The sequence below is a fragment of the Buceros rhinoceros genome, unplaced genomic scaffold (genome assembly GCF_000710305.1).
Source record: "Buceros rhinoceros silvestris isolate BGI_N320 unplaced genomic scaffold, ASM71030v1 scaffold1748, whole genome shotgun sequence".
Lineage (NCBI taxonomy): Eukaryota > Metazoa > Chordata > Aves > Bucerotiformes > Bucerotidae > Buceros > Buceros rhinoceros.
The window spans coordinates 87,815-101,717 of NW_010428403.1; the positions used below are offsets into that span (position 1 = coordinate 87,815).

General features: G+C 36.5%; 1 protein-coding gene across 3 annotated transcripts in view; it reads right to left on the reverse strand.

Moving 5' to 3' along the window:
• Positions 1-2,383: 2,383 nt before the first annotated feature.
• MAP3K7 (mitogen-activated protein kinase kinase kinase 7) overlaps positions 2,384-13,903 on the reverse strand; it is a 26,225-nt gene continuing 14,705 nt past the window's right edge. For all 3 annotated transcript variants that reach the window (XM_010142235.1, XM_010142237.1, XM_010142238.1), the window contains 4 exons: positions 8,874-8,982; positions 6,044-6,105; positions 5,397-5,512; positions 2,384-3,445 (listed from right to left, as the gene is read on the reverse strand). In XM_010142235.1, coding sequence (XP_010140537.1) covers positions 3,265-3,445; positions 5,397-5,512; positions 6,044-6,105; positions 8,874-8,982 — 468 coding nt within the window. In that variant the 3' untranslated portion in view covers positions 2,384-3,264. The remainder of the gene's footprint in view (positions 3,446-5,396; positions 5,513-6,043; positions 6,106-8,873; positions 8,983-13,903) is intronic.

Here is a 13,903-nt window from a genome sequence, read left to right on the forward strand (position 1 = left end):
GAGAATGAAATTTGTCCAAACTGAAAAATGAAAGAAGAGCACTTATCATTTTGTGGAACATCTGTATAAAAGACGCGGCATTCTTAAAAAAACTTGATACTCAGTTATGAGTAGAACTATTCATCCGACACCCTACTTCTGCACACAGGGAGGGAAGAGCGAATAGCAGAAGAATTTTCTTGTGGCAGTGGGAACAACTGTATGATGATTATGCCTCACCCCGTACGGGATTCCACTGGAGATCAAGGATGCCCTGGCAAGTGTTGGGGCATTACTGCATGTTTGTGAAGTCTCTCAACTTTTATTAATTAGATTCCTGATAACGTAATAAAACCCTGTAGCAGAAAGCCACACTGCTCACTCCTGGATCATATGAAACCATTCACCATTTTATATACAAGTTTTGAATCACAATCTTCAACTTCTTATCAGAAAAGAAAAAACCAGAAGCCTAAAAAAAGCATTTTTGGCCGAACTGCACAGTGTACAGAAGCATACTTCCAATGACACAATATCTTACAGAACACATACTGTAACAAAAAGCAGAGCCTGTTACCCTTTCTGAGAAGGCAGTGCCCCGACAGAACTAGATGTTTTACCTCCATTATTAGAGGAACAGCTTTAACTGGACAAAAGAGTACATAAAAAAATTCCTGAACAGTCCAGATAGTTTAACAGAAAAATAAAAGTACATTTGTAAACAACTTTAAAACAAGAGCCTTATGAAAATAATAAAGGTCACTGAAAGGTAAGCTGTTAAAGTCTTCTTAGCCCAAACTGCTACAGTCTACCCTTACAGGTTGTGTGGGGTTGGTTTTTTTTTTTAATGATACAAAGATTTTGCCAGCACACTTAGCTGAGAAATCTGGGCAAATACCTTTTAAACTTTTCATGGAATTAAGTAAGAGATAATTTGAAGGCAAAAGATCGAACGCCAAATTCCCTCTCAAAATTACAAGAGCAATCTAACCTAACTACTGAACGGAGCCGAGTTCAAGAGTGCCCGACAGCACAGTACTTACATTACAATATGAGACCCTGCTTAATGTAAAAGGTGAAAAGTCATAAGCAACTGTCAGGACAGACTTTTGTATCATGTATCGTTACGTTAGCGTTGCACTCACTTTCATTATTCAAACTGCCGTAAAGTGACTTTTCATATACAATACTGATTTACCTTAAGCGTATCTGTTATAGGACAAGGTAAAGTGTAAAAACTGCCCTGGCAAATGATTTTGAGTACGTAACTATCAACCACGCATCTGAAGTTGAGCATTAGCATTTATGCTGCTCTACTTGATGCTTCAGCATATGCTAAGCCGCTGATCACCGAACGTGTCCATTTTGGTAGATGGGCAGATGTATGTGAACAGCAATGCTCTGGATAACTTGTGCTATTCCTAATACTACAGTTATTTTCTCTGCCAATTACATTTTACTATAAATATGTGTGCCCTTAAGCTGATCCCAGTATCAGTTTCCGCTAACTAATCAAATTATCTGCTAAGGTTTTGGGAACGATAACCCTTCCTTTATTTAAACAAAACGAGGGAAAGGTCTCTAACTCCCAACGGTTTGCCCACAACAGATTTATTTTCAAGACAGGATGACACTGTTAGTAAACTCTTCGTCATCTTTGTTGTTCACAGATAATCTGTTGTTCACACAGAAGTATTAGTAGTTTTTATCGGGTAGGCAGGAAGGGGAAGAGAAAATGCTGCGAGGTTTTTGCCTTTAATGTTTTTCCAAATTCTGTTTGTGGGTTCTTATGAATAATTATTCATTTGAAATAAGAGTAAGTCAAATTTCAGATTACTTCTCTTGTATTTTGAGGGCTCGGCAGCTAAACTTCAATTTTCTATTTTCCTTTGCAAAAGACTGTTGTTAAAACCCTGCCCACAATTGAATACACCAAAAGCTTATGTCAGGAATAATCTCTGATAATATTCAGAAATGCCTCATTTTTGCACGTTAGCAGTTAATTCATAACCCAAATAATCTGCAATGTAAACAAAGAGTTATTTTCTCCCATGTAATAATGGTAAAAAATGACACTGATCATTACATATTCTGCTTGACTTCATTCAGTCACAAAGGCAGCAGGCATTCAGTGATGAAGTCAAAGGAAGTTCCTCTGAACTATGTTCACATGAGTGGAATAACTGAGATTCCTGATGGAGATCTGAGCCATTTCTCTCATTTTCTTAATAGCTTCCGCTATGTGCATACTCAACTCCATTTCTTACTTTGCTATTTTAAAAGAATTCATTTCCCCACGCCCTTCTCTCCCTATCTAAACCACACTTGTTTAGATTTATGCTAAATGATTTTCAGCAAATAAATTGTAAGGAAAAAAAATAACCCAAGAAGTGGTATAAAGGGCGCAAGTGTTTAAAGTTTCTGTATTAATTTGCTTTCTGAATTTCTTTCCACAGGTGCTACAGGGAAAAAAATCTTTAAAGGTTTAAAACACACTTTCACACATCTGTGATTCTTTCTCTCCTTCATATAAGGGACCAACCTTGTCCAGTGAATCACCTTCATTACTTTTTCCCAGTAAGTAATGAAACTGCATGTCATTCCCCCCAAGAAAGTAAAGAAAATACAGCCTTTTACTTCAAATATTTTATGAATGCAAGATTACAAGAAATATATTAGTCAAAATGCAGGGCAATTAAGCACTGAACCAAAGATGTTGGCATCAGTTTGCCTACCATTTTGTATGTGGAAAAAATACACTATGTCTACAGGTAAAAGGCATCACTAATGCATCATGAATTACTCTGGTCAGTAAACATCACCTCTGCAGCTTGGTGCATGTTTAAAGTCCTGAAAATATTTGTCATCTTAATAGTTTGAGATGAGACACTGGAACAAAACCATTCTTACACATGAAAGTTTTTGTTTCGCTCTTACCGAGGTAACACCAAAAACTAAAACCGAGATCTTACAACGTAGCAGCCACTGTAACACTTGTTAGGCTAGCCTTCACACCGGAGCATGCATACAGCCACTGTTCTCGCTTTCAACTGAGGGCTGTTGGTTAATTCAAGTCACTGGTTTCTCACCTTATTCCATTAACCTCTTGAACTGGATGTCCATCATAGGAAAAAGAAAATTAAATGATGTTTAGAGTAGCAGACAAATACAGATCACACCAAGAAGCTAACACTCATGGGTTGTCATAATAAGGGATAATAATAACAATTAAAAAAAAATTCAGTCTTTTCTGTGCATATTTTTCATTTGAAAGGTCCCAGGAAATCATGATGTGCCTGGCCGTTTCTGTTGCTGATTTCTGATGACCTCTAATTGTTTTTTGCATTGCTGATAGTAAGTTGAGAGACTTTTGTTTTCATCTAACAGCTTTTTATGTTCTTGTACCAGACGGGATGTATTTTGCTGGTCTTTTTCATCCTGGTCCAGTTCTGCTATCAGTTCTTGTCTAAAATAATAATAGTAATAAAAAATAATTGTTATTTATATTCTACTTCTATTTGTGTGTAGATGACTTCATAGGTTTGAAGTCAGTATTTGATTATCAGTCTGAACTCATGGCTACTGATGTTCTGTGCAAAAAAAAAAGTCAACAAAAGAAAATTTATTCTTTACTGTAGTCTGGAGGAAAATTCTCTTCCAAATCAAATCCACATTTAAACTTTAAAATAGCTGCAAACCACAGCCTCTATCTGTAAAATTGTTCTTTACATAATCATGTCTTTCAGACATAGTTCTACAGATCATTTTAGAACAGAAAAGGATCCATGTAGAATTTAAATACATTCAACTCTCATTTTGCTTAACTATATGTACATTTAAAAACTCAAAAGCCAGCCTAAAAGACAAAATTGCAATAATTTTGGTGACTTTTTAGTGAAGTGCTGTTTTCTATTCGGACTTAAACATCTGAAAGCAGTGAAAAAGCAGAATCACACAAATCGTTTCTTTATCTGTCATTTAACTTATTTTATGCCATAAGCGTTCGGTATATTTTTAAGCAACGATTTTAGAGGAACAAATAAACTGATAAACTTGCTATAAATTATCCTGCAAAACTGATTTAGCAGCTTGTTTACTACTTGTTTATGAGGTGACAAGAAGGCAAGCTGCCAGCAATATTTTAGCAACTAAATAGAAGAGAAAGTTCACATTAATTAATTGTTGCCATATGGTTTGGAAGTACAGTAAAAGAAAACTTTATCATTTCATAAAGATTGAACTAGTGACTACCTTAACCAGCATCAAATTCATCAATCACAACCCTGGTTTTGTTTTTCACATCCTCAGTGGTGCCGAGGGACATGGTTTAGTGGTGACCTGGCAGTGCTGGGTTAATGGTCAAACTCGATGATCTGAAAGGTCTCTTCCAATCAAAACGATTCTGTGATTCTATGAAGTCCAAAAATACTAGTACCACTTGAAAGAGAATTTTCTCAGGATACTAAGCCAAACATGAGTAGATGACAGGAGGTCAACCTTACAGTAGCTTTTTTTCCTCATTCTGTAAGCTATTTCTAATGTACAAGAGGTTTACAGACAGATTTTTCTCATTGGCTATTCCACAAACACCAAGGCAAGCTCCTTATTAACAACCACTTGCCTGCAGCGGCTCATACACTGAGGGGTAACAAGCTGGTCACTTGGTCTAGCATGGGAGCCTATATGACATCTCAGAACTGCTCCGCAGCATGATGAAAGAAAAATTACAAGAAGCAGATCACAACAGAATGTGAACTGAAATTCTGAATCAGCAATAACTTTGGCCCTAATACAACAATACATGCAGATGCTTTGCTTCTATGAGCACATGATGTATGAGGAAATAGTTTATTTCTAATGCACAAAGGTAAGAAGGTATATAACCAGCTTTTAAATATTAGGTCCTAAACCCCTGGTAGAGAAACACAAGAAGTTTGTTGATAATACTGTTGTAAATGTGATGATTGACAAAAATCAGATAACGAACTGCAAAATGAGTAACACTGAAATAGTACGCAAAATTCTATAATCCACTATGCTAGTGATTATCTATAAATGACAATGGCAAGACTTTTTCTGGACAGCACTGGAAATAAAATTCCAAGGTTCCTCAGCAGTCCAGGTCTTTCATTTGAAATGATGCAAACATTACTAGCATGTTACATACACTGATGTGCTACACATTTTCAAGTAGGACTTGTCCAAAAGAAGAGTCTTGATACGGATTAAAACTTTCAATTACCTGCTCTAAATACCTCACCTGTACTAAGCAGCTCAGTATTCTGAGATTAAGGCTGGAAAATAATAATTCCCTATGAAATGTTACTTCATAAAGCCAGAAATAATAGTCACAGATAATAGACTTTTTGTAGAAGAAACATATAGAAGAAAACAAAAGTTAAACACAGTTCACTTACTTCCTCTGCAACAACAATGCAATTTCTGTCTGAACTTTCATATATTCTTGTGCCATTTTGCAGTGCTGTTCAAACACAGCCATAGATTCTTTGGAGTTTGGGCATGGTGCTAGAGGCTGTAAATAAATCAGACATGTTAAAAACTAATGAACTGATACCTTAGTATATAGTGTGTTAGAATATCTCTGAGTGTATTTATAACATCTTTTAAAAACCAGTAAGCTTTTAAAAATAAGTGCCCTGGAAAATGTTACCGCACTGATGTCAATGTTGACTCAAACCTCAAATCTGCAGTTACTAATCTGGTACTCTTTCTGCTACAAAAATCAAAGTAGTCCCACACACAGCAAATAAAGTGTAACAACAATTTAAGTCAGTAACACTGAAGTAAATAATGTCTGTCTTTGACAGTTGAACTCAGCTTACATTTGGTTTTAGGGATCATGTTTCCCAGGGCTTGTTTTTAATAGCTTGATCAAATCTGAGTCAACCAATCCCAGATTACATAACGTATTTTTTTAGCCTTGGTGAAAAGTTAGACAGAATGTAAACACAGGTAAATATGTGGCACTATATTTTGCAGACCAAAATTCACACATTAGAATGAAATGCAAGATAAAGTATCTAATAAAGCATGTATTTATTACCTGTAACTGATGATCTAATGTAAGATATGCCATTGGGATGGAGTTATCTGACCCATTGGTCTCTGTAACAATACCAAGAAAATTTTAATCTATTTTCAGAGTTAATTCTATTCTTATAGGACAAATAAAAGAATTCTAGATCATTTTATAATACATGATTTGAATGTGGAAAGGCAAATGGAAATAGCAGCGTTCCAATCCCAAGGCAGATGAATTATTTTGTTTTTCTGATAAAGAACTTCAAAATCATTATCTATCACGCCAACACGAAACAAAGATTAAGGTTCTCATCCTACGCTTCTAGAAGCCACGTAACAGCATTGAGATTTTAAAAATATTATTTTTGTACAGTTTGCAATCACGTTCTCTATTTATAAAAAAAAACACCATTTCATTCTTGTTTATGAAGGATCAGCTAGCCAGCCCATGCATCTAATGATTTTAAAATTAGAAGCTGTGCAAACCAGCTCTGCCGAAATAAAATAAGCACAACCTCCTGCTCAATTTTGAAACCTGCTTCTAGTGAGGTCTGCAAGTATCTTCCTCACAACATGCTCTCGGGCATCTTCTCTGCTCTGTAGTGGTAATTTATGGGTAGCAAGGAACCCAATAACCAATCTGTCTCCTGGGCCTGGCTGCTCTCTCCTTACACTGCAGTTACTTTGGATTTCTCTAGTGCTTTCATTCCAGATTTGACATCTTTCTGAATTCTCACAGACCCTATTTTCTGGTAGGGGATCACAAGGTTACTGTAAAGCTTTAAGAGACACAGGAGTAAAGACACATGGAGAAACTACTGATTTCATAGCTGCATTATTGCTACTAGAGGATTATATGGAGGAGGGTAGGTGGGAAAAAAAAGGGGCTGCTTACCCATACCCCAAAAGCACCTGCCACAGAGTAGTCGTGGTAGAGAAACTAAGGTGTTGCCCTCAAAGACTATGCTATCTCCAAGAGCAGCTTCAAAAGGAAACAGAAATAAGAGGGTGGGAATGGAGAAAAAGTGGTTAAGTGTATGCTTGTAAGGAATCTGGAAGGTGGTTAAAAAAAAAGAAAAAAGAAAAGAAAAAGGAAACAACCCTAAAACCAGAGTCTTAATCACCACAGTATCTTAAATGAGAACAATATAAAAAATCCTTCCCTGCATTAGACTATTGCCGTATATGGAATAATGCTACAGCAAAGGAATTATTGCAATGTTTCAAATACATCAATACATGCAAAACACTCCAGATTACATTCCTGAGCATTTCAGCACTGTCACAGAACTGTAACTCTTCCTGTGACTCACCAGATTTGGCTGCACCCTCATTTTATCATTTTGCCTCATTAACTTAAAAGTGTACCCTCTTTTCCAGAAAACTAAAATTATTTCTCTCTTTAGAAATTCAAACAATTCTTTGTTCATGGACTGCATAAACCCAACAAGAAAAAATATACATTCTGTATTTACCTGGGTATAAGGTGAGGCATTTCTGTGGGCCAGAAAACGGACTGGACTTTTCACTCTAGGGCTGTGCTGCATTTAAGGCCAAAGACTTGGGACAAACTGCCTTTGCACTCACATGGGATCAGCAACTTTCAGTTCTCAGTGAAGGATTGATTGGGTAAGAGCTTGCTTCTGTGTGGGGCAGCAATTGCCATCAAGTGCTTACTGCCTGCAGCAACTCAGGACCCATAGTACACAAAAGAGGGCACAGGGTGGGCTGTCGCAGTGGGCAAGGGCTTTGGGAAATTATGAGTGACAAGGCATAGAGCACGATCAGGCAAAGTCTCGGTGGACCAAAAGAAGAAAGCACAGAAGCAAAATACAAGAGTATGTTTTCCTCCTCCCACTATCCCACAGAATCACCTTATATTTGGTAAAATACAAGCGTGCGTGTATATATACATACACACACACGTATGTCTGTGTATTTATATGCTCATGCAAAAGTAAGTCCACATGTGAGTTTCCATTTTGCACTTGGTTACAGGAAAAGAATGAAAGAGGCTGATAAGCCAAAGATAAAATGGATCACAAGAAAAAGACTTCAGAGTTTGAGGCACTATGAGGTACCAGCTTGAGACTACATTTAAAATTCGACATGTAAATTTTGGTTACAAAAATGTACTTCTTATTTAAATTTTTAAAAGGAATTTGTGGGAATCCACTGTTTTCATGCAGTCCAGTACTGGTTCTTTTCGTAACGGAGTGCATTATGACTTTTAAAATTGCATTCCAATTACATTCATTCTTAATCCTAGTTCAGACAAAGGAACAGTGATACTACAGTAGAAGTATTTACAACACTTCTGCAGACACAGCTGTGTTAGTGCATTTTAAAACAGTAAGATTGTGTGCACATGTACATTCTGCACAGGCAAAACTACGACACGGATGTAAAACAGAACTGAGGTATTCCAGCTGATACTCACCTACAGAGCATTTCATTCCAGAAGTCAGAGCAATGAAAGCTTTAACTGTGCATTCATAATACAAATGCACAAGACTAAAATGCTCCAAGATGTCTATTTCCCTAATTCCCCAAAACCACACTATAGTCAAAAACTGGTGCTAGAAGATATCCATTAAATACTATTATCGCTGCAAATGTACTTTCTTACAAGCAAAATACAAGTTTATGTAACTTAATATAATCAATATGAAAAAAATTCTTAAAGTCAGTGTGCGAAACAAAGCAGTACTGTAATGACAATTTAAGCAATATTAAAATGGTCAGTGACCTTCACTGCTTAATTTTGTTAATGTCTAGGCACACACCCCACACCATAACCAAACAAATATTTGGCGAAAAGGCAAAAAGTTAACTAACGAACAAAGGATTACCTGCATCATCAGGTGTCCATGGATTCCGAGTTGGCTTTTCAGAGGTTGGTCCCGAGGTAGTGATCATTCTCACACTAGGACTAGACGATCTACTGCTGTTTCTACTCTCCTGAAATGATAAAAGGAAACAAAGTGACAAGAAAAGTTAGTGGAAGATTTTTTTAAAGGGTTCGTTTTAAAAAACGTTATTAAAAAGAAAAATAAATGTGAAGAAACCTAAACCTATAATCCTTCCAAATACCTTGCCTACCCAAGCTTTTACCCTGAGAAGTCTCCAGATAGTTTGATAAACTTTCCGTGCATTGCTGGGATAATTTCACCCCCGCTACTACTCCGTCTTTAGCGTATAAAAGAAATGCCTGTGACTTGGCTATTTAGCATAATAAAAAGCAGTGCTGAACAACGTGTTCAAGATCTTTATACAAAAGCGCAACGCTCTGTCTAGTGATTTTCACACCTCCAATGAGTGAAATCTAGCAGGTCCATAACATAAGGAAGGAACGAAGTTTGTTTCCAATGTTTAATCAATGAATGGAACTACATTCAACTAAGCGAATGCAGCTTAGTAACCACAGTAGACTGCAGCATATTAATTCTTATATTAACTCAGAGTTTAGGAGATTCATCTTCAGAAAACATGAAAAGCGTTTAATCAAAAAGGATCAAAGCAAAGCAATTAGAAATTGAGTTCATTCTCTCTCACAAAGCAAACCAAGAACCAAAATAAAATTCTGTACAAAGTTCCTTTAGATACAGCTTGACTCCTCCAATCCTTTTCTTTATCAAAGCACAAAAACATAACACCAAGTTCATTATTCTACCGAGCTTCTTTTTCAGAATTTTATTATTTACAATGTATATTCTTGTATTTCATATACCACCTCACCAACATAAAATTAACACAGTAAAGGGATTAAGACTATAAACCCTAGTGAGTTTTGCAGGGAATGTAAAAAGAAAAGATGCTATTAAAATACAACTAGTTTCAGTATGGTGTATTTATCATGAAATTACTTAATTGTTTCTTTCAGAGGCACTCAAATATACATTATCTAGAAACTTTTTTCTATGACTCTAATTTCTAATTTAATTTTTGAAAGCCAGGATTTCAGTCAAATAACACTTCAAAGAGTAACAAGATTCTACACATTGAAATATCCATTATTTCAACTGCATTACCTTTCTCCTGTAATCTAGCATTTTACGTTAGTAGCCAGAAACAGGACAATAAACTATTGTAGAAATAATCCAATGGATGATATTATCGGGATTATCAGACATTTTGAAAAAGCTTTTGTGTCGGGGTCTTTGTTGGCATTAAGCCATGTTTAAGTTTACTGCTCATTGTCAGCATCCTCAGATGTGAATGATAAACACACTTTGCTGATGTGAAAGGTCAGAACGACAGAGCAAGGGCTTGTAACTGTATGTCCTTTAAGCAAACAGAGTCTTGTTCAGTATGTACAGCTGACAGCAAAGGGCACCTGAGAAGTACTCTAGTTACAGTAACTTCTCAATGCTGTACCAGATCCCTTTGCTCTACCAGATTGTCTTGATCCATCAACAACAAAAAAATTCCATTATTTAGACAAAACTACTAGAGACAGAAATGAAGAATTCGTATCTGAAGCCTTAGCTAAAAAGCACTGCAAAGTCCAAGGGAAGTTCCCAAAACTGAGTATCTGTTAGATCACAGCATTTGAGCAGGTGTTGAGAGAGGTGCTTTAGGCCTCCTGGACGTCCGCCACTCTGACACTTAAGCCAGTTACTGTTCTTTAGCAATTGGTTTCTACCACTGCTATCCTTTCACAGGAATCTTTTCATTCTTGCTTCCTTCAGGTATCTCAGGACGCTCAACAGTGTTATCAAGTTACTCTCAAATTGCCTTTGCCAGGTGGCCAACCCACATGGCATTGTTAGCTTTTAGCTTCCATTTCTCAAAGACATGCAGTGTTGAAAAGCTGGTGTGCTCTGGGCAACAATCCCCCCTCAAGTTTAATTTAAACGGACAATTCAATTTAAAGAAATCATTGTTATTAGCCTTGTCTCCTCATCTGTGGATTTTATCTTGCTGTGAAAGGGGAGAAAAAAGAGTGTATCTGTGACCAATTTCACAATCTCACAAACAGAATGATTCATCTGTCTAATATCAGATCCCCCAGACTGTCACACTTGGCTTGCATGCATGTGGGCATGTATATTCTGACCTTGCTTCTGAACTGTTCAACACAGTTCATGGTTTTCTTTAATATTTTTTTTTCCACTTCCAAGTAAACTCTAAGAGTTATGAAGGCCCAGCAACAGTTATTAAAACAAACCAAAAAATAAACTACAGGTTTAAAAGAGGTAGTTTTGATATCACGACAGCATTGTGAAGGATGATGTACCAAAACAGCCAAGCCAGTAAAGGATATGGACAAGGACATGGATACCTTACTAGGCACCGGATCACAACCTGCAGTTCTTGAGTGATTATGCCAAATATGTTTCAGTATCTGTATAAAATACCAAAGACTCTAAAGACTCTATCCAGTGTAAATAGAGGGTTTCCTTCAAGACCCCGTAAGTTTTTATGGGGTCTTGCACATCTGCACATCTTGCACATCTGCAGAGTCTGCACATCTGTTTCTGTGTTACAAAGATGTTTAGGCCAGAGCAGCAGTCCTGGACAGACAGCACAATACAATGTTTTCAAATGCATGTACAGGGAAACAGAAAGGCAGAAGAAACAATTCAGTGCAAAACAAAAATTACGTGGAAAAATTAATAAAGCATCACAGTATATGGATGGAAACAAATGGAGATGCAGCATTTGACTGTGCAGAGAGGGTTGCATGGGTGCTGCTGATGTCACTTGGAGTAAGGTCCAGCCCAAGTTCACCCAATGCTAGAGAAATCTGTAAAACATCAGTCTTAAACACATGTTCTCAACACCAAACCACTCCAAAAGCCATTTCAATATTGGAAAACCTTTGGCTTACCATATTTTGCTATCTAAACTGTTGATGTGAAAGGGTCAGTTGAGTCGTAAAATCATCTGCAAAGCACTATTACTGTCTGCTGTTGATAACATCAGTAAAAGCAATACTGGAAAATGCCTTAAGTGTCTCAACAACATAAACCCAGTAATCATCAGCCTCACAAACCACACAAAAAATTATTCTAACAGTATATAGAAATAAAATATACCTAGAATCATAAAACATACATGAAGGTCAGATTAAAACAGACGAGCAGTTAAGCAGGGAGGCAAAAGTCTTGGTCTACGCCTTCAGGTAAGTAGCCCAAACTTTGGTATATTTATTATTATATTTATTATTTATTATTCCAGTGCTTTCCTCCACCTTAACAAAAACTCCTTTCTGAATTCAAAAAACCTTCCTGATTAAAAAAATAGTTAGAATTATATTCATTGACACAGTGGCAATTTTTACGAAAAGCCTGTTTAATAAAAAGATTTCTGATCAGCTTTAGCATGTCAGTCAGATAGTTAAAAAAAAATGGCACTGTGGCAATCCTTCGGTTTTGAGCGGGACAGGGGCTTGCACAGGCTGGGTGCGGAGCGGTGGCATGCAGCGCCACGGCAGCTCAGTGCAGAAGGCAGCGCCACAGGGTGGGTGTGAAGGAGAATGGAATGCAGGGAAGAAGGATGTTCGCAATGAAGGGAGGGAGAGGGAAGGGGCTTTTCACATTAGAATGGATAACCTATATATGGTACGGTGCATATGGGGAGATGCGATAAACTGACCAGAGCTACGCTAATCACAGATGGTTTTTTCTGCTGTGGCTAGCAGACACACAGGTACGACACAGTTAACATCAGTTTCATCAGACTATTCTCCCTCTTCTCACACCAAAAAGGGGATGAAAATTCATTATTCATAATATGAACATTGCACCAATTTCTTCCAAAGTGCATTTTTCATGCCTGTTAGAATATGATGTTTTCCAGATTTTATCACAGTTTCCAAAAAACTGCAGGATAGAAGCAGATAATTCTAATTCTTCCAATTCGGTTTCCAATATGTACACTGTTAGAGGCAGGAAAGTAAAATGTGATTCTAGTCTTCTATAGACACTTATCATAAATTAGTGAGGTAAACAAAAAAGTCTTTTCTGTATCCTCCTTGTCACAAGGACAACTTATCTAGAACACCCATACAAGCAGTAGAACAGTTTTCAAAGAAAGATTATTATAATAGTTATTCAGATATGAAGTACATGCTGAAATTCTGTATTTTAAAATATTAACCATTCATTAAAATGAACAGAAAAAAATTTAAACAGAAAAGCTATAATTAAATACATTCATACATCAATCAGTGCAATTTGGTATAACTAAGGTACTGTCAATTTTTTACCAAGTGTTACATAATTTTAGTTCTACAATTGACTGAATAAGCTAATCTGTTTCTTTACTGAATTTTACAGGCTGATTTCTCTCTAACAAACCCGTTCTTCTCCAAAGATATTAAAATGTATTTAAGACTCACTTGTTATTTTCTGATAGATGTACATAGTAAATTGTCCTAATAATACCTGGGGGATTGATGATGTTTCTATGGCTATCACACTCCACGGAATTAAAGAAGAATCAAATATCTCCTTGATAACCACAAACCTCAAAAATCACCAGGTATTTTAGATTATTGCGGTAGGCTGTTTAATATGGAAACCTGATTAACCTGATGAATATGCTAAGCTCCAGTTTCCCACATCCAAATAATAGGAGGCATCTCACAGTGTGAGATGTGCCTGTTCACATTAATGACCAAAACAGCCTCTGTGAATTACTGAAACAGACAAAGCAGCAATTAAAAACACAAAATAAACACATCTGAATGAAGTGTTAGCTGTACTTTTCTCATTTAACATGTTTTCAGTTTAATTTCAATTTTATGTAGCATACCACCGTGTCTGTTGCCATGGCAGTTAAGATACCAGATAAGAACTTCTGTTATTATAAAATACCTTATTGAGATAGTCTTTTTTTTTTCTTTTTTTTTTTTTTTTTTTTTTTACAAAAACTT